At 44.8% G+C, this 23,831-nt stretch overlaps 1 protein-coding gene across 1 annotated transcript; it reads left to right on the top strand.

The window, feature by feature from the left end:
- The first annotated feature begins 3,502 nt into the window (after positions 1–3,502).
- LOC117055501 (patched domain-containing protein 3-like) lies at positions 3,503–20,998 on the top strand. Its single transcript, XM_033165045.1, has 4 exons — positions 3,503–4,298; positions 13,989–14,110; positions 19,022–19,167; positions 19,352–20,998. Exons 1-4 carry the CDS (start codon positions 3,525–3,527, stop codon positions 20,935–20,937), a joined length of 2,628 nt encoding a protein of 875 aa, XP_033020936.1. The 5' UTR covers positions 3,503–3,524; the 3' UTR covers positions 20,938–20,998.
- The last annotated feature ends 2,833 nt before the right edge of the window (positions 20,999–23,831 follow it).

Below are 23,831 nucleotides of genomic sequence, written 5' to 3'. Positions count from 1 at the left end.
AAAGGTCAGCACCAACACTTTGAATTGTGCTTGGAAATGTACTGGGAGCCAATGTAGATCTCTCATGACTGGTGTTATGTGGTCCCAGCAGCCACTCCCAGTCACCAGTCTAGCTGCCGCATTCTGGATTAATTGCAGTTTCCAGGTCACCTTCAAAGGTAGCCCCACATAGAGTGCATTGCAGTAGTCCAAGCAGGAGATAACCAGAGCATGCATCACTCTGGTGAGACAGTCTGTGGGCAGGTAGGGTCTCAGCCTGCGTACCAGATGGAGCTGGTAGACAGCCGCCCTGGACACAGAATTAACCTGCGCCTCCATGGACAGCTATGAGTCCAAAATGACTCCCAGGCTGCGCACCTGGTCCTTCAGGGGCACAGTTACCCCATTCAGGACCAGGGACTCCCCCACACCCATCTGCCCCCTGTCCCCCCAAAAAAGTACTTCTGTCTTGTCAGGATTCAACCTCAATCTGTTAGCCGCAGTCCATTCTCCAACCGCTTCCAGGCACTAACACAGGACCTTCACCGCCTTCACTGGTTAGATCTAAGCTAATGGGATTTACTCCCAAGTAAGTGTGTACAGGATTGCAACCTAAGAGAGTTGTATAGACCAGCCCTACATGTTCCAGTCTATGCTCCTAAATTAGTGCAACTGTTTTAAGATTCAAATTATCATCTCACCAACAAAAACTCCTGTTTTTGAACCACTTATGTTTTCTCTAGGGACTCCTGCATCTTCTAGTGCTCTATATGTGCATTCCAGGAGTAATTTCTGCTGGGGATCCATGCGCTCTGCTTCCACATCATTAATTCCAAAAAGCCTGTTGTCAAATGCATTAAACCTACAAAACAGAAGTCAGATAATAATATTGTAAGTAGGAGAAAATAATATGAAACCAACTCATGGCACATTCATTACTAAGACAATCAAGTATTTTGACTTCTGGAAAATGATTTCCGTTAATAATTTTTTAAATAAAAGGCTTTAATGATTTGGTCATTTGTTCTTGGGGAAGGTAGAATGAAAATAGAAGAAAATTTAGAGCCACTACTTAATAGTGGCTTAGGAAAGCAGACATAAATATTTGTACAAATGGATCCAAAGCACTATGAGTAGAGGGAGATAATGTAGGGGTGCTGTTCTGAACCTTTATACTAGCAAAAGTCTATATTAAATGCATGGTAAATAAAGTTACAAGCTTTAGAATTTAGAGAAGCGCTAAAAGGTTTTGAAAAGTGCTAGTGGAAAGTCTAGTGGAAATTTAATAAAATTCTTTTTAAAAAACCAGAATGAAATAAAAAATAAAAAATAAAAAAATCCTTCCAGTAGCACCTTAGAGACCAAACGTAGCACCTTAGAGAAACAAACTTAGTTGGTCTCTAAGGCGCTACTGGAAGGATTTTAAAATTTAATTTAATTTAATCTAATTTAATTATTTATTTATTATTATTTTTGTTTTATTTTTTATTTTTTATTTTATTCTGTTTTGACGATGGCAGGAGAGACAAATTAGGAATGGCTTAAGGACTCCAGTCAGCAGTATTTTATAATGGAGTACAAAATAAATAACATGTCATCGGAACATGTCATGGGAACATGAATTAAAAAGTCTGCACTGGAAATGCGGTGAGTATACAATAAAAAGAACCATGAGCACAGTCTTAGAAAGATACACTAGCTTGAATAGTAAAATTCTTGGAAGGACTGAAAGAGTAACCCAACTTTCTCCCTGATCCAGCATTTCATTAGGTTGCAGCTCATCCAAATGATGATGAGCTAACAAATCAAGGGAATCTGGCTAGTACTGCGATTGTGCCGTGCAAACACAAAACACACAAATGCATTACTTGGCGCAGAATTTGGAGCCTTTATATTTTCAGCTTCTATTTTCCTTGGAAATGTTTCCAGTCCTTAGGGTTGCAAAGACAGGCTTGAAAATGTGTGGATGATCTCTGGTGATGTTTCTAATGCCACAGGACTCTGAAGGATGTGTCTAGGTAGCAGGATTTCAATGTCCTGAATCAGTACTTGCTCCTTCTAAGCAGGAAAGCTTATGCGAAGTGAGGAAAAAATAAATTAACCTGCGCACACTGGTCTGGGTTGGGGGTGAACAGGGAGGAGGGGGCCAAGTTTGCTGAGGATAACAAATGGTTCCGGTTTGTAACAGTATTATATGCATCTGTGTTTCTAAACACAACTTGGATTAACAATGGGGAACCAATGGCCCTCCAGGTGTTAGGACTCCCTCTCCAGAACAGTCAGTCATCAAGCACATCTGGAGAGCCGCAGGTGGAAAAAAGACTATCTAGAAGAAGGAAATTCCCAGTTAAAAGGGTTACTGGTCAAAAGATCACTTTCACTGGTTAAAAGATCACTTTCACTTTCATTGCAAAACAAAATAAAAAATTCTTTCCAGTAGCACCTTAGAGACCAACTACGTTTGTTCTTGGTATGAGCTTTCGTGTGCATGCACACTTCTTCAGATACACTGAAACAGAAGTCACCAGATCCTTAAGTATAGTGAGGGAATGGGGAGGGGTATTACTCAGAAGGTTGGTGGGAATGGGTGATCAGCTGATACCTTGGCTTAAAAAGGCACTGCGCCCTCATTGGTTTTTCAGGTCTATTTTGCTGTTTAGCTGTACCCTTCTCTTTTGTTTCGGCCTCTCTGTTGTAATGGGCCAAAAGGCCTATCTTCTGAGCTACGCCAATAAAACTCAGAGACTAGAGGAGCTTGGAGTCCATCTTGTTTTCTTTATTGCAAAGCAATAAGGTTACAGCGGAATCGTTTCCCAAATCTGTAACCCCACCCAAAGGTCTGGGCAGGGGTATTTATAACATTTCAAACAAAGGATTTCCATTTAACCAATCATATTTCATTGCCTCATTTTAGTTTAGTACGCATGTACATTACCTAATTTAAAACACATGTGCAATAAGCATTTCTAACTAAACCTTGATCTTACTAATCTGTTACATTCTGTTAGTATGCAATGCATGGAAACCTGTGTTATGTGTAGCCATTTGCACCATGTATCAAATTATGTTCTAGATTTATGAATTGCGTCTTTGATTTATATATTCGCTTGTTCTTCTATCTCAGTGTGAGATGGCATCGTGCCAAATCATCTGTTTCTTAAAGCAACAGGTTACCACAACTCTTCTATTATAAGCACATTCAAGGATTTATAGGGGTTCACATCATCACATTCATTGTGACCCCTTTGGGCCACTGTTACACTCTTCATAGCAGCCAGATTGCAGCCAAGAAACCGATGCCTTCGCTGAGCGGGGATTTCCCCAGCATCGTCTCGCCCCCCCCCCCTTCTGAGGCGGTTAACGGGTGGAGTTACCCGAACGGTGAACCTCCGCCCAGCGGCCATTTTTATTATCTTTTCCCGCTCAGTTCCCCCTTTTCGAGATGTTTCAGAAACTCTATGCCTAACTTTCTCGGGTAACGGTCTTAACTCCGTCCTGAGTCCGGGAGGAGGAGAAATAGAAAAAGCTCAAAAGGAAAGAAGGCGATGGCGCCCCTCGACTGCAACACGGACTGCGTGGAGAGGCCCTTGTCGCGCGTGCTGCGGCACTTAGGCGCCCTAGTGGGCGCGCACCCGTGGCCCTTCCTGCTCCTGCCCTTGGCGCTCTCGACCGCTTTGGGCACCGGCTTCGGGTTCCTGAAGAGCCTGGAGGACAACGACATCGAGCGCCAGTTCACGCCGCTCGAAGGTCCCGCCAAGGAAGAGCGGCGCTTCGTGCAGGAGCACTTCACCACCGACGACGCGCAGCGCTTCTCCGGCGAGAGGCTGACCACCGAGGGCTCCTTCGCCGCCTTCATCGCCGTGGCCCGCGACGGAGGCTCGCTCCTCACCCGGCAGGCCTTCGCCGAGCTGCTGGCGCTGGACAAGGCGGTGTGGGAGCTCCGCGACCCCGCGCTCCCCTTCGCCCAGCTCTGCGCCCGAGGCATCCCCGGCTCCAACTGCAGCAGCGCCAACCCGCTGCTGAGCGCCGTGGGAGGCGACCCGGCCCGGATAGAGGCGCTGCTGCCCGACCTCACCTTCCCGCTCTACGCCCCTCCGTCCTTTCCCCATCCCGTTTTCTTGGGCGTCTTTCTGGGAGGCCTCGACCTGGCCCCCGGGGGTGGGACGGCGCGCCCCGTCCGGGCAGCCAAAGCGCTGCGCCTCTTGTACTACTTGCAGGAGGATGAGGCTACTCGGAGAAACGACAGCGCGCTCTGGCTCCGGACGTTTCTGGAGCGCATCCCGGGTGTGGTGAAATCCTTGAACCTGGAAACCATCCAGGTAAGCGTCTCCTGGCACGATGGAGCCGCTTCACACGTTACGGAATGTGACCGATAAGAATCTCTGTGTCTGCCCGATGCATGCTGCCATGCTTACTGGAGCTAACAGGATCTGAAGTCAAACCACTAGGGTCAGAGGTTCCCCATGCCTAACCCACCTGCATCAGCAAGTGGAGGCATTCAGTGGCAGCCAAACATTTAATTTTAGCAAGTAATTAGAAAACAAGCTATTGCAGCATCTCTGACAAGGCAAGAATGCCAAGGAGTGCCTCTTTCAAAATGATGCACATTATTACTATGCCTTGTGTCAATCAATCTCTAGGTTTTAAAAATGCATTTTATGCTTTTATGTTGTTTCCTGAATTACTTCTTTTGCACTGCTTGGACATGCTTGGATGTAAATCAGGGGCAGAAAACCTTGAGCCCATGGGCCTAATTTGGCCTGCCAAGCTTCACCATTTGGCCCATAAGGCCATTTTACCCAAACCATACCCACCTGCCCTACATCTGATGCCGCATGTGATGTCAGGCACAGGGCTGGTAGAGATAGGGCTAGATCAGCTGCACATACAACAAAGCCTAGCAGAAAGGACCACCCATCAGCTGATCCATTGGGACTTCAGTTCTACAGTACTTGGGCACCATCTCCCCCTCTTATTGGTCCACTTTGACAGGACCACCCATCTGTCAGTTTCCTCTGCCCACCTGTCAAAGTTGGACCATAGGATGGGCAGAATCAGGATCTGACCTCCCAGGTCAAAAAGGTTCCGTGCCCTTGAATTAAATGATTAATAATTTCTGTAGATAAATTGATGAATACTTAAATGATCCAGGGCCTTGGCCTAGCATATGATTTTCATATAATTTGCATATGTAATTAATGTGCATGGATGCCTCTAGAAAACCACTATGGTGGTTGACTGGGGTCTTCAGAATAATGTTTGTTGCAGGACTTCCAACTGCACTATAAATAAAATAATAATAATATTTATTATTTGTACCCCGCCCATCTGGCTGGATTTCCCCAGCCACTCTGTGTGGCTTCCAACAAAAATCAGATACAAAAATATCACACATTAACAACTTCCCTAAAAAGGGATGCCTTCAGGTATTTTCTGAATGTCAGGTAGTTGTTTTGGAGCCTTATTTGCCCCTACGGGTTCCCATGGTTGCGCCCGGTGAGAAAACATGGAAGCAGTAAAGACACCTGAGGCTGCTGGCTTCAGAGAGAGAAAGATTTATTTTCTGCATGCAGAGGTACTGCGGTGTTCAGACATCTAAGCAAGTACAAAACTAGTCAATTTTCAGACAGTTCTTATAGACAGTTCTCTGGCTCTCTTCCCACCCCAGAAATCTTCCTCTTCTCCATATAAGGAACATTTCCTGCTGTACATTTCCTGTTGTACATATAAGGCAAAAGGACATTTAGCCCTGAGTTGGTTCATGCGCACTCCAGCAAGGCCATCCTATCTCTGACCTACACAGTCAGTTCCTCTCTGTGCAAGGACAATTACTCTCTGTGTTATCTCCAGACTCTTAGTCATAGCTTGCCAGAAAGAAGTACAATGCAGATCAAAGTTCACAGCTTTACAGAGAAGTTTCATAAAGAAAAGCTTAGCAGAGGCACTTTTATACTTCTGGACTAACAATACATTCAGGTAAATATATACAGGTTAGCTAATTAACCCCTTCCAGTTTATCTCCTTGACCTGTGATGGGAGGGCGTTCCACAGGGCAGGCGCCACTACCGAGAAGGCCCTCTGCCTGGTTCCCTGTAGCTTTGCTTCTCGCAGTGAAGGAACCGCCAGAAGGCCCTCGGCGCTGGATCTCAGTGTCCAAAATAAAGCTTTCACAATACTGTATGTTTAAATAGGGGGAGCAAGAGGAATGAGATTTGGGGCCCACTGCAAAAAGCTTGGGTCTTCGGGCTGTGAATTAACCTCTAGCAACACCTCCGCCAGATTATGTCAGTGTGATGGGCTGATTTGTTCGAAATGCATATCTTCTGACCCACAGCTCCTCACCAATAGGAACCACTCCCCCTTCTTTGCGAAAGTGAAAACAAAAAAAGGACTTGCTCACTTAGCCTTTGGAGAACAGAAAGCAGAACCTCACTGGCTACTAAAACTGAGGGTTAGCTAACAAGCAAAATTTGTACTGTATCTGTTTTCTCAGCTAGGGTTGTTATTAATGCAACTAGTTCTGCTTCTCTGTGCTACCCAGGCCTGAACAGTTTCTCCCTTTCTTTTTGTCTCTCGTTTTTTTTACCTTTATCTCCCTTAAAAAAATCTTTTTAAATTAAGTGGTTTGACTACTGGAGCCAGTAACACTGTTCAATGTAAGGCTGTTAATATTCCTCTTTGCATCCAGAAGGATCTGCTCCAGACAGGTAAGTTTTTTCCATTTTGGTTAGTCTGTTGCAGCTTTTCATTCATTGGCATGTGTTTTCCCTCTCACCGTATTAAACAGAACTCATTGTTTTGATCTTACACCTTCTGCTGTAGCATCCAACCAGCCTGACATTTTATTGAAAGGCTATCTTTGTTTTAAAATTAATTATCCTGCCTCCTTTGGACAATTATTTTATTATAAATATCAGGTGGGGTATAATACGCACATTTAAACAATATATGGAAGATGTATTGTATCCTTCAGCAGAAATGGGATTTTCTCCCTCCCAGTCCTCAACATTTGGTTAGTTTTACCAGCACGCGAGTGGTGCTGTGGTCTAAACCACAGAGCCTAGGACTTGCTGATCAGAAGGTCGGCGGATTGAATGCCTGTGATGGGGTGAGCTCCTGTTGCTCGGTCCCTGCTCCTGCCAGCCTAGCAGTTTGAAAGCACGTCAAAGTGCAAGTAGATAAATAGGTACCGCTCCGGTGGCAAGGCAAATGGCGTTTCCGTGCGCTGCTCTGGTTCACCAGAAGCGGCTTGATCACGCTGGCCACATGACCCACAAGCTGTACGCCGGCTCCCTCAGCCAGTAAAGCGAGATGAGCGCCGCAACCCCAGAGTTGTCAGTGACTGGACCTAACTTACTGGCAGGCCTACCGGGAAGACTAACGGCTTCTGTTCCCTGCCCTGCCCACTCCCAGATAAAGGGGGAAATAAAGAGACAATTGTTCAGCTCCACGCTGCTTCCCTCAGAATTCTGTTTTCCTCCTTCTGCTGCAATAATCTTTAAACAAAGAGTTGGGGAGTTGAAAGGTAATTAAGTTCTTAGCATTCCTAGTTTCTGTACAACTCGAGACTAGTCCTAAAATAAGTGGATTCAAGGCCCTCAGTTGGTGAGCACAATAATTTAAAATTAGACCACCCTTTTTACCCATAATGGTCAAGCAGATGGTTATGGGAAACCCACAAGCAAGACATTAGGACTGTATCCCTCTTTTGCTCTTGTTTCTCAGCAATTATTACTCTGGTACTTAGAGGCATTCTGAAGCAGGAGACATGGAATAGCACCATGATTGAATGCCATCGGTATTATTATCCTCTATGGGTTTTGTGGGAATGTTTAGGAGTGTGGATGATGATATATTAGCTTATATATCTCAATCCCAGCTTGAGTTAACAAGCTCCAAACTTTGCAGAGTTCCATTCCCTTTTAAAACACACACAGCAGACGTGCTTGCTCAGGCTTGCTAAAGCCTCTATAAGAAATATATATTCCTGGTATATTCCCCTTCTTCCCTCTTAAGAGTAAAGACACAACACCATACTGTTTATAAGATATAAAAGAGTTTACTTACATTACTTCCTGAGATACAGTCAGGGCCGGTGCTAGGGTTTTTTGCACCCTAGGCGAGATCACCTTCTGGCGCCCCCCCCCCCCCCGGCCAATCATATTTCAAACACAGATGTTATTGTTCAGTATAATTTAGGAACATGAGAGTTGTCATCGTTTTCTTGCTGTTATTGTTAAAACAACAGGGAGTAAGAAATCCTCCCAGATCTACTGCAAATCAGGCAGAGATCTGCCCGTAGATCCTGATCTACCTTTCTGCACACCCCTGCCTTAAGGGACAGCAGACCAGAGAGGAAAAGTTATCTGACACACTTCATAAATGGATGCCAGAAATGGCAGGAGAGAAATGTCCAAATTTCCCCAAATTTCAGTGTCAGCTCTTCAATCTCATCAGACTAGAGTCACACCCCACCCCACCACGCACATGCAAACACTGGAGGAGATGGAGCATTAAGATAGGTCCATTTACTTTAGAACAAGCACCTCCAACCTATCAAAAAGTTAGTGATCTACCCCCCGAAGTCATTTAAGTTTATGAAATAAATAAATTAATCTTCATTTCACAGATACAGTAGTTATTTTTGGATATCATATCACCATGAAAGATCCAAATAGTCACTAGATGCAGGGGCGTAGCAAGGGAATTTGGTACCCGGGGGCAAAAAAAAATTGTGTCACCCCCCATTGAAATTATTAAAAGAAGGAAAAATAATATACAGTTAAAAATGTTATTTTCTGGTTTATTTACCTACATTGGTTTATTTACATTGTGAGCAGGGGGAATGAAGGCAGGCAAGGGAGATTCCTCAAACCCTGCCTCGCTTCTTGGGCAGGGGAAGGCACCCGAAGGTGGTAGGGGAAGAGGGCTATTTGGTGACCCCTGCAATGAATTACCCTAGAGGGATATGGGTGTTTTCCCCAAATGTTGGCACTGGACTCCTGCACTGCAGAGGGTTGGGCTGGATGACCCTTGGGGGTCCCACACAACACTGCAATTCTGTGGCTCAAAGCATATCTTTTGTTTCCCTGGGCCTGCCCCATTGGGGAGCCCCACTTCTGGCCCTAGGTGGAAACCTGCAGCACCCCTGTGGAGTTTTATTTATTGCACACACACACACACACACACACACACAAAAACCAAACAAACCTGAGAGCAATTGGTGAAGAGAGTCAGTCAATAAATCTATTGGTAAAAGCAACTCATCAGAACAATCAAAGAATAAAGCCAGCAATCAACTAAAAACAGATTAAGACATTGGCTTTCTAAGCATCTGGTCAGGCCTTAGAATCACAGAGTTGGAAGGAACCCCGAGGATCATCTAGTCCAACCCCCTGCAATGCAGGAATAGGCAACTATGCCATACAGGGATCGAACCTGCAACCTTGGCGTTATCAGCACCATGGTCCAAGTATCTGAGCTATCCTGAAGGTCTGTCGAAGCAGAAATGTTCTCAGCAGAAAGAGTCCTGCAAAGGCACCTGACTGATGTCAATAGGCAGGGAGTTCCAGAGTTTTCTTACAAATGCAAAGAGGGTATTATGAGGCACCTGCAGCAGTGCCAGCTCCACACTGTGGAAGGAAAGGCACTCTGCGCATGCTCCATGTCTCAGCTCACCCTTGTTATTGCAGCCTCTGCCTCTGGCTGGTTAACATCCAATACCTTTTGAAATATGTGGGGGAGAGGGGTCTTTCTTTGTATTTGCTCTTGCTTATTATTTTGTCTTATTATCTATTTTGCGTTTTTTAAAGGGGAAAGGGTTGCAAGGGGAAGCCAGAAGTGGAGAAACGCTGCGATGCAACCTGGCAAGGTGGATGGGAGGGGGATCTTTAGCGCTCAACCACCACTTTCCCTGCTCTACCTCCTCCCTACCTGCACACATCCCAAAGCCCATAATACCGCTCTACAGCTACCTCCACTCTTCGGCTGCTGGAAGCCCCCAGAGGCAGGCACACATTACCTCCACAGCCTTCGGCTGCTGGAAGCTCAACCGAACTGGGAGCCACTCAAGCAGCACCAGCCAGGGGAAAGCGAAAGGGATGGTTTGCTCAGCGCAGCAGAGCGCCCCCATTGCCACCTCCTGCCATTGACGAGAGGGGGGTGACAGGCTGGCTACGCTCCACACGTGCGAGCGGGCAAGCCAGCTCGGCCGCCGCCACTGAGGCGGCGAGGCTGGCTGTGCGAGGATCGCTTGCTCGGCGATCAATTTGTTATTCCTGCAGCAGGAATAACAAATCGCCAGCCGAGCAATCGATCCTTGCACTGCATGGCACGGCCAGCCTCACTTCAGCGCGGTGGTCGGCCGGGCTAGCTTGCCCGCTGCCCCACCGGCGGGCGGCGGCAGGGCAGGCTGGCCAGTGCCCCCTCCATTTTGGCACTCCAGGCGATTGCCTAGTTCGCCTAAATGGACGCGCCGGCCCTGGATACAGTACAGGCTCAGAGAGGCAGACAACCTTAGATAAATGTATTTACATGTAGAAGCTAACTCCATAAGGGAGGAAAGCCTCTTTGTGCTCTCTTGGCTGAGAGCATCTTCTCCTAAGATGTTGCTTGTTCAAAAGATGAGGCAAAAAATGGTGACTGGTCTAGGGATCTTGTTCCCAGGTAAGACCACACCTACTTCTGGTCAGAGGAAGTTGTCTCAGTCCAGGCAAACAGGAAGTTAAGGCTGGAGGACTGAGACACCTTCATGTCCACTCTAGCAATGTTGTGTTTTGACTGCTCTGTGTTTACATCCCACATACCCCTTCTCAGTCAAAATATAACATACAAAAAGACATATAAACAACTTTATTCAACCACCCAGAGTCCCAGCTTGACATGTAGATTCTGGAAACTCTCTCTTGGGAGGGGCTTCGTCAGGATGTCCACAGCCATCTCATTGGTGCAGCAGTACTACAGTTCCACAAGTCCATCCTGGGTCATCTGGCATATAAAATGGTACCTGACCCCAATGTGTTTTGTCCTGGCAAGGAACTTTTCACTCTGTGTCAGTTTTATACAACTCTGATTGTCCTCCAGCAAACTGACAGGTTCCTTTCTCACCAACCCAAAGTCCATGATGAGTTGATCCAGCCAGGCAATCTCTCGGCACGCTTCTGATGCAGAAATATATTCTGATTCTGTGGAAGACAATGCTACACAATTCTGTTTATAACTGCCTCATACAACAGGTCCATCCCCAAACATAAAAACATGACCACTTGTTGATTTATAATCTGCATTATCCCCAGCCCAGTCTGCATCAGTGTACCGCACCAACTTAGGGTCACTGACAGCTGGCAACCTTAATTTACAGTTCACTGTACCCTTCAGATAATGCACCACCCTCTTCACACCAGCCCAATCATGCTCAGTGGGAGAATTCACTTTTCTGCTAAGAATCCCCACTGCATTGGCTATGTCAGGTCTACATGTGGTAACTAAATAAAAAAAGTTTACCAATTACCGACCTATAATCACTGTTATCTGGCAACAGCTTCGAATCCTGCTGATTCTTCAGGAAGTCTGTGGCCATGGGCGTTGCAACTGGGTTTGCGTCTTGCATCTGCATGCATTCAATCAGTTCATTTATTTTCTGTCGCTGGCTGAGAAGAAACAATCCGTCTTCCTCTCTTTCTACCTGGATTCCTAGGTAGTACTTGACATCTCCTAGTTCTTTGACTCCCACCTCTTTGCTGAGGTGTTTCACAATTTGCACATAGTCTCTGTTATTTGATGTAGCGATAATCCTTGGAACAACCAACAGCAGTCTTCTTTGTGTCAACCTTTGCAGACTGGCTTTCTGAAAGATCAACTTCATAAACATTATTGATTAGCTTTCCTTGGATATACACTTCACCATGCTTAGTAACATTGCATTGTCCATTTTCAAATGTGACCTTAAAACCTTTCTTTTCAAAGGTGGATACACTAAGTAAATTGCAGTTCAATTCTGGCACATACAGGACATTAGACACTTTGGTGCTAAATGACTCATTCTTTACATTGAATTCCAAATGCACAGAACCTGCACCTTTTGACTTCAAAATGCGGCCACCTGGTATCTGAATTTCAGATTCTTGATCATTTAGTTCATTAAAATAGTCCTTATTAAAACAAAAATGGGAGCTCGCGCCACTGTCTAAAAACCCCTTATTATGCACATTTTCATAATTCTGGACAGCTAAGCTCCTTTCTTGCAACAGAATATTGTGCTCAGGCTTCCCCCTTTTGTCCCCATCTGGCTTAAAGGGGCGGGGATTGTTCACTTTAGGAGATTTACAGTCCTTTGCCATGTGACCTTTCCTCTGGCAGTTAAAACAAGTTATTTCTTTGGCCTTTGTAAATTGCTTTGAAGCATAATTACAGTCACTTCTCCTAGAATTGCGTTCTGGAGAATCCAGGCATTCTCTGCATTCCTCTCTTAAATTGATGATTAATTCATTAAAAGTCAGATCTTTTGTGTGATCCATTAGGCTTTTAAATGAAGAAAATGCTGGTCCTAGGGATGCTAGCAAGAATGTCACCGTAGTCACTTCATTAAAAACTTCAGGAGTAAGAGCAATTCTTTGCACAATCTCTGAAAAACTCTTAACATGCTCTGTGAACTGTTCTCTGGAGTTCATCTTTAACTTGAGCAATTTATCTAGCAAATGCCTGTAGGAGTTCTGTGTAGATGCTCCATAAATCCGCTCAATGTCTTTTAAAATCTGGGATGCATCATCTTCAATGTTTATTAATGATAGATGCTCATCGCGAAGTGCATTTGAAATTATGTGCTTGGCTTCGCTATTCTTCCTTTCCTGAGATACAGTACAGGCTCAGGGAGGCAGACAAACTTAGATAAATGTATTTACACAGGTGAAGCCTGTTCCCCTATGGAATCAGCTTCACTACATGTAAATATATTTATCTTAAGCTTGTCTGCCTCCCTGAGCCTGTACTGTATCTCAGGAAGTAATGTAAGTAAACTCTTTTATATCCTATACTCAGTACTGTTTAGTGTCTTTACTTTTAAGAGGGAAGAAGGGGAATATACCAGGAATATATATTTCTTATATAGGCTTTAGCAAGCCCGTGCAAGTGTGTCTGCTGTGTTTTAAAAGGGAATGGAAGTTTGGAGCTTGTTAACTCAAGCTGGGATGAGATATATAAAATAATATATCATCATCCACACTCCTAAACATTCCCACAGATTTTTCTAATCCCATTTTAAAAGTTATGTAAACTAGTGGCTGTCTCTAAAAGTCAGAAGCCAGACAGAGGTGCTAAGTTGAAGCTTCTGCCAGTCATAGGCTGTGCACACATTAGTGACTTGAGGCATTAGAGACTTTGTTCAGCCAACCCAACCAAGCAGCTTAATGAAGACTGAGAATTGCTGGGCGGCCTCAGAATGTTGAGTGTCCAATGGGATGCGGGGTGAAATGAATTATCCTGAAAGAGGGCATGGCTGGCTAACTTGAACCCTTGGTGTATGAAGTCCTGCACCTCACCCTTATATGACAAGTCAAGTCACCGAGGGTCTCCAGCAGATACCACCTGATCAGGAGGTCTGTTCCTCACAATGTAGGACTTGGGCCCTTAGTGCTGTGACACCTGTCCCTTGGAATTACTCCCCCTGCTTGAATATTACACAGACGCTGTGTCGGCTGTCTTTTAAGTTCCTTCTGAAGAACCTTCCTCTTAGCAAGCCTTTTAAAGTAGAGATCTTTCCCAGTCTACATGTGTATTGGAATTGTTTTAAAGATGGTGTTATTGTTTGCTATCCTGGGCCCCTGTACAGGAGCACTCCATGCTCCAAAATTTATTTCAGGTCCCACTTATATTCTGCTAATTGCGCCCTGTCTTTATACTCTTGTGAGCATTTAGATTTATATATTGAGAGAGAGAGAGAGAGAGAAATATTTAACATGTGATCTTCTCTTCTCCCTCCCTCCCTCCCTCCCTCCCCCCACTCCCCATGGCAGGTGGCTTATTTTACTTCATTGTCCAGACAGGAAGAGTTTGAAAAAATTACTAAGGAAGTGGTCCCCTTGTTTTCCATCACATATACCTTAACAATAACCTTCTCAATTATATCATGCTCAAGGTAATTGCTGGAAAAAGGGAAATAATTTTTATCTTTTCATTTTGTGAGAGTGTATCCCCCCTCCTGCCATTACTTAAATTTGCAAGAAGAAGCCCACATCTGACTTTTTGTTTATAAAAATCATTTATGCATAAGGCATTTAGCTGCATCAGGAATAATGTTATTACGTTTAATATTTATTGTTATTAATTTGTATAACAATTTCCTTGTTATTTGTAATCCACCTTTCCTTCAAAGACCTCAGTGCTCCCACTCCTCATTTTTTCATCACAACCCAGTGACCTTCATGGCTGAGTGGGGAGTTGAACCCCAGTTTCTCTGGTCCCAGTCCAACTGTTACACCATATTGGGCCTCCCCCATATGTAGCTCAAGGTGCAATGTTTTCACCGCCTAGAGTGGCAGGATCAGTTTCTGAAAGCTTCTGTTTCTAAAAAATCATGGCCGCTTACCTGGTACAGAGGTGGGTGGCAGTTGCGACCCGGCAGGGCGCTTCCCCCTCCTGCTGAAGCCACGCCCTATTGGCCCCGACTGTTGGCTCCTCCCTCCTGGCTGCCGTAGTGGCTGCTGGGTTCCCATCAAACCCAGTTTGAAATTTCTGGCCAATCCGCAGCAGCTTTGGGGCAGGGCAGTCGGAGCGGACAGCAAAAGGGGCCGGCGCTGCTCTTGGCAGCTCAGTCGGCCCCAGATCGTCACCCACCCAGCCCTCTCTCTAATATTAATTTCTTGCAGACTAATCTTTTTTCTTCCCAGGTATGTGGGCATTGCTATGGTCGTATGATGGTTTCTGTTTTTGCAGGGCCGGGAAGGTATTTTCCCAGCTCTGCAGGTTTCGCCTTCCCCATAGCAATTGTCACAACTTCGGCTGTTTAGGCCTTGGGTGGAATCCTTTAGTCAAACACCTGAAGAAGGGGTGAAGTGATGACTCCCCCGCTTCATGCGGCGGCGTTAACAGGGTACCCCGTTTGAGGGGTCATGAGAGTTGTCTCTGTTCACAAGTGCATGGCGGAGGGGCCATAGAGCTACCCTCACCGATTTGGGAGGGAGCAGCTGCGTAAACTCATGTTTTGATTTGGTTCCATTTTTCTCCTAACTGACCCTGTCATGCCTCAGACCCCCAGCAAGGGGCTGAGAGGGATACATGCCCAATGCCTATGCCAAGGCTTCACTGCATCTGAATTCAATAAAGTTGTGGCCATTTTGATCCCAAATATATGTTGTCGTGTCTTCTCCTTTCACTGTGAGGTCTGGCTCCTGGGCGAGGGGATGCTGCGTCTGGGTATGCTACTGTCTTTCAACCCTTAACATAAAAAGTATAGGTAGCCATGTTGAACCATAATAGATATTCCACAATGTTACAAAATGGTGTTCTAACTTTCTCATCCTCCAGTCCTCTTCATCAGCTAGATTGTAAAGCAAAGGGGAGGAGTAAACAAAAAAGTTGGCTGGTGGCAAAGCCATTAAGTCTGCATCTTTGTAAAAAAAGATTGAATGTGATACTTTTTTACCTTTGAAGCACATTTCCTCCTCTCAAGGAATTCTGGGCACTGTAGTTTGTTAAGGGTTGTTAGGAATTGTAACGGGGTGTACCCAGGATCAAAACTAGGAGGGGCGCAAGCCATGGTCGTTCAGGTTGTGACATTTCAGCACGGAAAGGCGAATGAAACCAAAATTTTAGGAAAATTATATTCAATTATAGCAATGCTTTATTATGGTAGTTGTTACAATTATTTTTTAAATTTTTATTCTAGTTACATGTCTTATACCAGGGGTGGCTAACTCCCAAGAGACTGTGATCTACTTTCAGAATTAAAATCTGGCAGTGATCTACTCCCCTTTTTTGGGTTCAGCTCAAAGTTGTTTACTTTTTTTGGGATGAGGAATGCCCTGTTTTTTTGGGGTTCGGTTCATTTTTAGCTGTTGAGCTTTTTTAAGGGACTAGATCTTCTGAAATAATTGATTTAAAAATTAACTCAGCAAGACAGAAGACTGCCTGCTTTGTAAAGTGTGACAACCTTTGAGGTACAAAACACCCAGACAAGGAAAACCAGCAGTTGATGTGTGCTAGGGCTTCGATTTCACATATGGCACTCCCAACCAACTGTACCCACACCACACTACCTCCAAAGTAAACCAAAAAGGTAAAAGCAAATGCAGTAGCAAACCTCAGAACTGAACTTAAAACAAAATCTGTATTCCCCTGCAACTGCACAGGCAAACCACCTAGAAATCAAACCTTGCTGCAAAACAATGCCACCCCCAATGGAGGCTGGAACCTGCCCCACATAAGGAACCTGGGACAAGCTGAAGCACCAATGGCTCAATTACCCTCTTTGATAACATAAAATGCACAATGATTATTTTAAAAAATATTTATTCCTTTAAATTAATTTTTCTAAGCAGTAGAAACTTTAGCAAGAGCACACTAAATCCTGAATTATTTGATTACTGACCACATTATGTAAACAGCAAACAAAAACAGCTTCAAAAAAACAGAAAAACTTTGCCGCCCAAACAGAAAGCCCGAAATGGCTGTAAAACTCAGTTTCCCAGGATCCTCAGCCCTCGCAAAGGAACTACTCACCATGCAAGGGAACTCAGTTTCCAAAGCTCCCTTGCAACGATCAGCTGGCACAACACACACACACACACACACACACACACACACACACAGAAACACAAACACATAGTGTCGGCGCAAGAGCTCAATTGTTATTGAGATTTTGGGAGGGGGGGGGGAAAGACCAGTAGTTGAGCTTTTTTAGGAGGAGAGCTTTTTTCCCCTTTTAGGCTGCCGATAACCATTTATTTTTATTTTTATTTTGCTTCTAGCATGAATTGTTACTCTGAGAGGTAAACTACCATGCCCAGTATCCTTTGAAGGAAATAATGTGCTTCAAATATGCTTTGGTGCAACTAGCCTCTGTGACCCTTCCCCTCTGCAGGGAGGTTGGACCAATTCAGATGGTCCGCCCCACCACTTAATGGATCCAAATATTTTCCAAAGAGTGGTAGGGCATGCTTTATCCCATGTTGTTGGCTTTTCAGCCAAATCCCTGGTGGCCTGCTGGAATGCGGAGCTAACCGGGGCTATCAACTGTCTGGCTCCGAAGTGCCCTCTCCAATTACATGGAGCCCAGACAGCCCCACTGGGAGAGATCATCAGGGGGTTTGAGCTGGGTGTTCATCATTATGCAGATGATACCTAGCTCTACCTCTCAAATCTGAACCAGTGAAGGCAGTGAAGGTCCTGTGGGAGTGCCTGGAGGCGTTTGGAGGATGGATGGTGGGTAACAGATTGAGGTTGAATCCTGACAAGATGAAGTACTGTTTTTGGGGGACAGGTAGCGCATGGGTGTGGGGGACTCCCTGGTCCTGAATGGGGCAATTGTGCCCCTGAAGGAGCAGGCGCGCAGCCTGGGAGTCATTTTGGACTCACAGCTGTCCAGGGAGGGGCGGGTCACACTGGTGTAGGAAGGGTGGAGCGTTGAGAGCAGCACGCCCCCAGTTTCAGCATTGAGGGAGGGTGACACTCAACACCACCACCTCCCACAACTCCCAAGCCACCGCCCAGCACCATTTCTGTGCAGCGGCTGCTCGTGCAGCAACTCTCTGCTCGCACGCTGCAGCCTTATGAGTTGCCGCACGAGCTGCCACCGCATGGATGGGGTGCCGCTCACACGTGGCATCCAGGATGCACTGTGCATGTGTGCAGTGCGTCCCGGATGCCAGGCGCGACCAACCACCACTCAGGCAGGAGGCAGTCCGTCAGTGCAGCGGCTGCTTGCGCCCGTCAGCCTGGATGGACTGTGCTCCGTAGCGTGCATGCGTTATGACGTCACGACGGCATCATGATGTCAAGACGCATGCGTGCTACGGAGCGGCACCCCACCCCCGGGGGTGCCCCCGCGTTTGCCGCTCCAGGTGGCAAAGTGGCTCAGTATGCCACTGGCAGGTCAATTCTGTATCCAGGACAGCTGTCTACCAGCTCCATCTGGTACGCAGGCTGAGACCCTACCTGCCTGCAGACTGTGTTGCCAGAGTAGTGCATGCTCTAGTTATCGCCCACTTGGACTACTGCAACGTGCTCTATGTGGGGCTACCTTTGAAGGTGACCCGGAAACTCCAAGTAATCCAGAATGCGGCAGCTAGACTGCTGTCTGGGAGCAGTCGCCAAGACCACATAATACTGGTCTTGAAAGACCTACATTGGCTCCCAGTACATTTACAAGCACAATTCAAAGTGTTGGTGCTGATTTTTAAAGCCCTAAACAGCCTCGGTCCTGAAGGAGATTTCCACCCCCATCGTTCAGCCGTGACACTGAGGCCAGCGCCGAGGGCCTTCTGGTGGTTCCCTCGCTTCGAGAAGCAAAGTTACAGGGAACTGGGAAGAGGGCCTTCTCGGTAGTGGCGCCCACCCTGTGGAACGGCCTCCCATCAGATGTCAAAGAAATAAACAACTATATGACATTTAGAAGACATCTGAAGGCTGCCCTGATTAGGGAAGTTTTTAATGGTTGATGTTTTAATGTCTTTTTAACCTTCTATTGGAAGCCGCCCAGTGTGTCTGGGTAAACCCAGCCAGATGGGCGGGGTAGAAATAAATAATAATAATTATTATTATTATTAGGTATCATGTGTATGCAGGCTGAAGAGGAGATAGCAGATCTACGAAGCTTCATCCGAATGTCTGCTCTCTTTCCCACATTCCACCTTAAGAATGCAGACTCAGTGGCCTTACCAACAGCCAACTTTGTTCTCACCCCCTCAGTTTGTTTACTGTCTAGCTGATGAAGCATTCTGGGGAGCTTGGAAGCTTGCATCCTTTTTTGAGCTATTTTGTGCAACTCGGGCTTAGCACGTGTACCATGATACTCTGAACTGAATTAGAATCTTCTTAATCTGTTTTCCAGGCTGGACTGTGTACGGACAAAAGTGTGGGTTGCAGCTTTTGGGGTGCTGACAGCAGGCTTATCTGTCGTCAGCAGCTTTGGATTGCTGCTCTTTTGTGGGGTGCCGTTTGTTGTCACAGTTGCAAATTCACCATTTCTTATCCTTGGTAAGTGAGCAAATGTACACATTAATACATTTAAGAATGGTGATGGGTGAAAATTCTCTTACATATCTATGGGTTTGTGGTGTTCGGGAGCCGATTTTTCCGGGAGGCAAGCCATTCGAAGACTGTATTTCTCTTCTCGCATGACGTATAGGAACTAATATGTTATATATTTGCCGTTCTTCAGGGGTTGGTGTTGATGACATGTTCATCCTGGTGTCTTGCTGGCAGCAGACTCAAGTGAAGGACAGTGTCAGAGATCGAATGGCTGACACCTATGGAGAAGCAGCTGTATCCATTACCATCACGACCCTCACGGACATTTTAGCCTTCTACATTGGAATTGCAACTCCATTCCAGTCCGTTCAGGCATTTTGCAAGTATACAGGAACAGCCTTTGTGTTCTGCTACATATATAACCTGACATTCTTGGGTGCCATTCTTGCTTTAAATGGGAGACGAGAAGAAAGCAACAGACACTTTCTCACATTCATGAAAGTGAACAACGAACCTCAGGATTCTCAGGGCTCCGCATATAACATGTGCTGTGTAGGAGGGTCTTTTGATGAGTCCACTGGAGCAGAGACTGAACACCCCATGAATGGATTCTTTAGAAAGCATTATGGCCCCTTCCTTATGCACACCTGTAGCAAGGTGCTTGTGGTAGTCCTTTATCTCATGTACTTGGCTAGTAGTATTTTTGGCTGTACGCAAGCCCAAGAAGGTATAGATCTTCGAAATCTAGCTAGTGATAGTTCTTACGTCATCCAATATTATGAATGGGAAGAGGAATATTTTTCAGAATATGGCCCAAGGGTTATGGTGGTTGTTACTGAAAGCAAAGCTTATTGGGATTCATCTGTCCGTGCAGATATTGAAAACTGTATGAATGCACTAGAAAGCTCATCCTACATCAGCAAGGATTTATCCGTGTCCTGGTTGAGAACTTACCAAGATGTTGCTAAACATATGTCTTTCAGTATAGCTGATCGTAGGCTTTTCATTGACAATTTAGCCAACCTCTTTGGAATTAATCCAGACTTCAAGTGGGATGTTAATGTTACTGCTACAGAAATATTAGCGTCACGTTTCTTCATACAGACAGTCAATGTTACTACTGCAGTGGATGAGAAGAGTCTTTTAAATGAGCTGAGAGACCTTGCTGAGGGCTGCAGGGTACCATTAATGGTTTATCATCCAGCTTTTATATACTTTGATCAATATACAGAGATCGTTCAGGACACGGTTCAAACTATTGTGATTGCTGCTGGAGCCATGCTACTCATTTCCTTACTACTCATTCCCAATCCTCTTTGTTCTTTGTGGGTAACCTTTGCTATTGCCTCTGTTATTGTCGGTGTAGCTGGTTTCACGGCCTTCTGGAATGTGAATCTCGATTCCATATCCATGATCAACCTTGTAATTTGCATTGGGTTTTCCGTAGATTTCTCTGCTCATATTTCTTACGCTTTTGTTGCCAGTGAGAAAGACGAAGTGAATGACAAGGCTGTGGATGCTCTGTACCGCCTTGGGTACCCTGTTACGCAGGGAGCTGTTTCCACTATCTTGGGAATTATTGTACTCTCCATGTCATCCTCTTACATCTTCAGAACCTTTTTTAAGATAATGTTTCTGGTGATCTTGTTTGGGGCTGTTCATGGTCTCATTTTTATTCCTGTGTTCTTAACTTTCTGTGGCTTTTGTAGTAAAATGCCAAATAGACAGTTTCCAGTCAATGCCCAGAGCTCCAGTGCTGGAGGAGTTCCTTCCTAAGATACAAATATTATGAAACTGCCTAATGTAGACATGACAATATTACAATGACAGCAGTTCGATAATGGAACTTATTACCTAGTGGACCGGAGTGGCCTCTTCCTGGTGAGCATTTAAGGTCCCCATCCCTACTTTGCAGGCTGCCATCTGATTGGATTTTACTTTGATTCTGACTTAATTTTAGGATGTAGGATGTATTTTAATTGGTTGCTTGATTTTATGATAATATGCCATCTATTTGATGTTAGCCACTCTGAGCCTGGTTTTGCCTCAGATAACAAATAAAATCTATTATTATTATTATTATTATTATTATTCAGTGTTATCTCTCCCACCACTTGCGGGCCAACTTTGGAAAGTGAGCAGGACCACTGACATGTTTACATCTGGTGGCCCTTTTGCCCACATGGGTCTTGCAAAGCACTTTTAAAAGGGCTTCGTAAGACCCAAGGGATGTGGGTGGCACTGTGGGTTAAACCACAGAGCCTATGGCTTGCTATATCTGAAGGTCGGCGGTTTGAATCCCCGCAACGGGGTGAGCTCCCGTTAGGGGTCCCTTTACCTTTTTAATACCCAATGAGTAGCTGATTGTCAGGTGTTGCAAAGCCCTGCACACAACAGTTTGCTTAGGATATTTCAGGCACCACCATTCCACTGATTGAAAGTGCCTCAAAACCCCTTTCAGTTGAGCCACGCTTTTACCTGGTCAACACTTGATGTAGGGCAGGCAGGTATGGCTTAGTTGAAATAGTCCTGTAGGCCAAATGAGGCCTCACAGACCTAATTATTTATTTCACCAAAATTCTATACTGATTGATTGTAAAAAAACCAAAAACCAAAAACAACAAACAAACCTCAAAGTGGTTTACAAAAATGAACACCAGCTAATTATGCTTACGGACTAGAAGTTCTCCACCCCTGCTGTAAACTATGGGCCTCCATTTGGGTTGGGCTAGAAGACTGATGATGTACTGGAAGAAATGTTGAGAATTTTGCTACTGCAACATTTTTATTACCCAAGGTGCCTTTAGAGCTTTGTTGGTCTACAACTCCCATCATCCCAGACCATTGGCCATGCCAGCAGAGGCTGATGGGAATTGTAGTGCAAAACAACTGGAGGATACTAAGTTAGGGGAGGTTGCTTTAAAGTAAGGAATACATGATCAGTGCCTTTTTAAAAATAAATTCTCTGCCAAAGTTCAAACCTGCCTAGAAATACCACCCATTGAAGTGGTGACCCCACCTTATCCCAGATCTGTAGGGGCCTACTAAGGTAGTATATCTTATGTTCTCTGTTAAACCAAAGGTGCTGTGATATTAGCACCCAAAATATACAATATAGCAAGTTTTGCTTGTCATATTTTCTTTTCTTTAAATTTTTTTTAAATGTATTTGTTTTAAAAGATTTCTTGAATTACAAAAGTATGTGCAATGTCTCTTTTTTCAAGTTACATTTTCTACAGGTCAGTTTCATTTGTTGAAACATTAGTGTTACATTAGGTGGAAAAGGGGGAAGAGATGGAGGGGGGAATGGTGAGTGGGGTCAGGTGGTGATGTTTCTATTTTACTTAATGTATGTGTGGGGTTTTGTGTCAGCGTTGTTTGTGCAGGTTCTGTTTGCTATTCGCTTGTGTTCCTTTGGTGGTGAGAGAAGTTGGGGTATTGCAATTGAGGTATTGCAATTGAGGAATAGCATTCAACTGCATATTTCTTATTTTCACGAAATCATTTTGCGCAATCAGAAATTTGTAGCTAAATAGAAATTCTGTATTGTGCACCTAACTGAAAAGACATTGGACTTGCTCCACTTGTCATATTCAGGGTGCATTTATATCTACTGCAACAAGCCACCTACGGTGCTCACATCTTATCGGTCAGACTGTGGTGATAGGCATGGCCAGAATGGGTCCTGTATAGAGAGAGGTTTCCATATTGGGGACTAGTTATACCATGCCAATCAAGGGGTTTTGAGGTCAGAACTGAACGGCAAAAAACAAACAAACCCTGAACATTAAGCCAATGCAACTTCACCAGCAAGCTCAGGATTACTACCTGTCTTTTCATAAACAAGTTCATAAAAACGACTCTTCAGCGACAAATTTTGAGATAAAACATGATCAGCTAGGTTTGAAAATTGAATTTTAACACAGCTTGCTGAGGTTTATCCAGAATCAAGCTTCTTTTTACATAATCATGAATCTCGTTCATTTGCAGTTCCTCTGTTCCTTTCGTTTGTAACCTATAATTTTTATAGTGTTGTTGATCTCGCAAGGCTCCGAAATTTAAAGCACCCCAGTTAATGGACTGTGCTGGAAGGCCACTGTTTCTCCTGTAATGACAGAAGAGATCCAGGAAAGAATTGGCAGCTGCATAGTTTGACTGTGTTGTGTTTCCAAGAAATGATGAAATAGAAGAATAACACACAAAGTGGTCAAGCTCCCTGCCTTGCATGGCATGATGAAGATTGATTACCCCTGCTACCTTTGGATTTAAAACTTCCTCAAAGTTAGACATGTTGAGGGTTTCAAGAAGCCCATCATGTAAAGCCATTGCACTGTGGAATACACCTTTAATAGGAGAGTTTTGGAAAAAATTACTGATAGACTTGATAGCATTCTCAACCGCTGAACTGCAAACAACGTTAGACTGCAAGTTGACTATTCTGCTCCCTTCACAGAGCATTTATTTCTTTTTGCTCCTCAGTGCTTGGATTCCTCCGTGAAAGTAGCACAATGCACCTGCCTCCATTCTGAGCTACAAACTTTACAGTTTCTAAGCCAAGCCTAGTGAATTCATCTGCAACTATATAAACTGCATTCTGCTTAAACATTCTCCTGTCTGTTTCAGTCTCTGGTATATCTGATATCTTGCTGTCTTCCTCATCACTTTTTAGT

This window comes from Lacerta agilis, chromosome 12 (assembly GCF_009819535.1).
Source record: "Lacerta agilis isolate rLacAgi1 chromosome 12, rLacAgi1.pri, whole genome shotgun sequence".
Classification (NCBI taxonomy): domain Eukaryota; kingdom Metazoa; phylum Chordata; class Lepidosauria; order Squamata; family Lacertidae; genus Lacerta; species Lacerta agilis.
This window is presented reverse-complemented; position numbering and strand designations above follow the sequence as displayed.

Bases quoted from the DNA above. Each gene is read 5' to 3' on its own strand.
- LOC117055501 (XM_033165045.1), top strand. From the start codon at position 3,525: ATGGCGCCCCTCGACTGCAACACGGACTGCGTGGAGAGGCCCTTGTCG. The intron at 14,111-19,021 runs GTAATTGCTGGA...TCTGTTTTCCAG, and splicing joins TCAATTATATCATGCTCAAG to GCTGGACTGTGTACGGACAA. The intron at 19,168-19,351 runs GTAAGTGAGCAA...GCCGTTCTTCAG, and splicing joins TTCACCATTTCTTATCCTTG to GGGTTGGTGTTGATGACATG.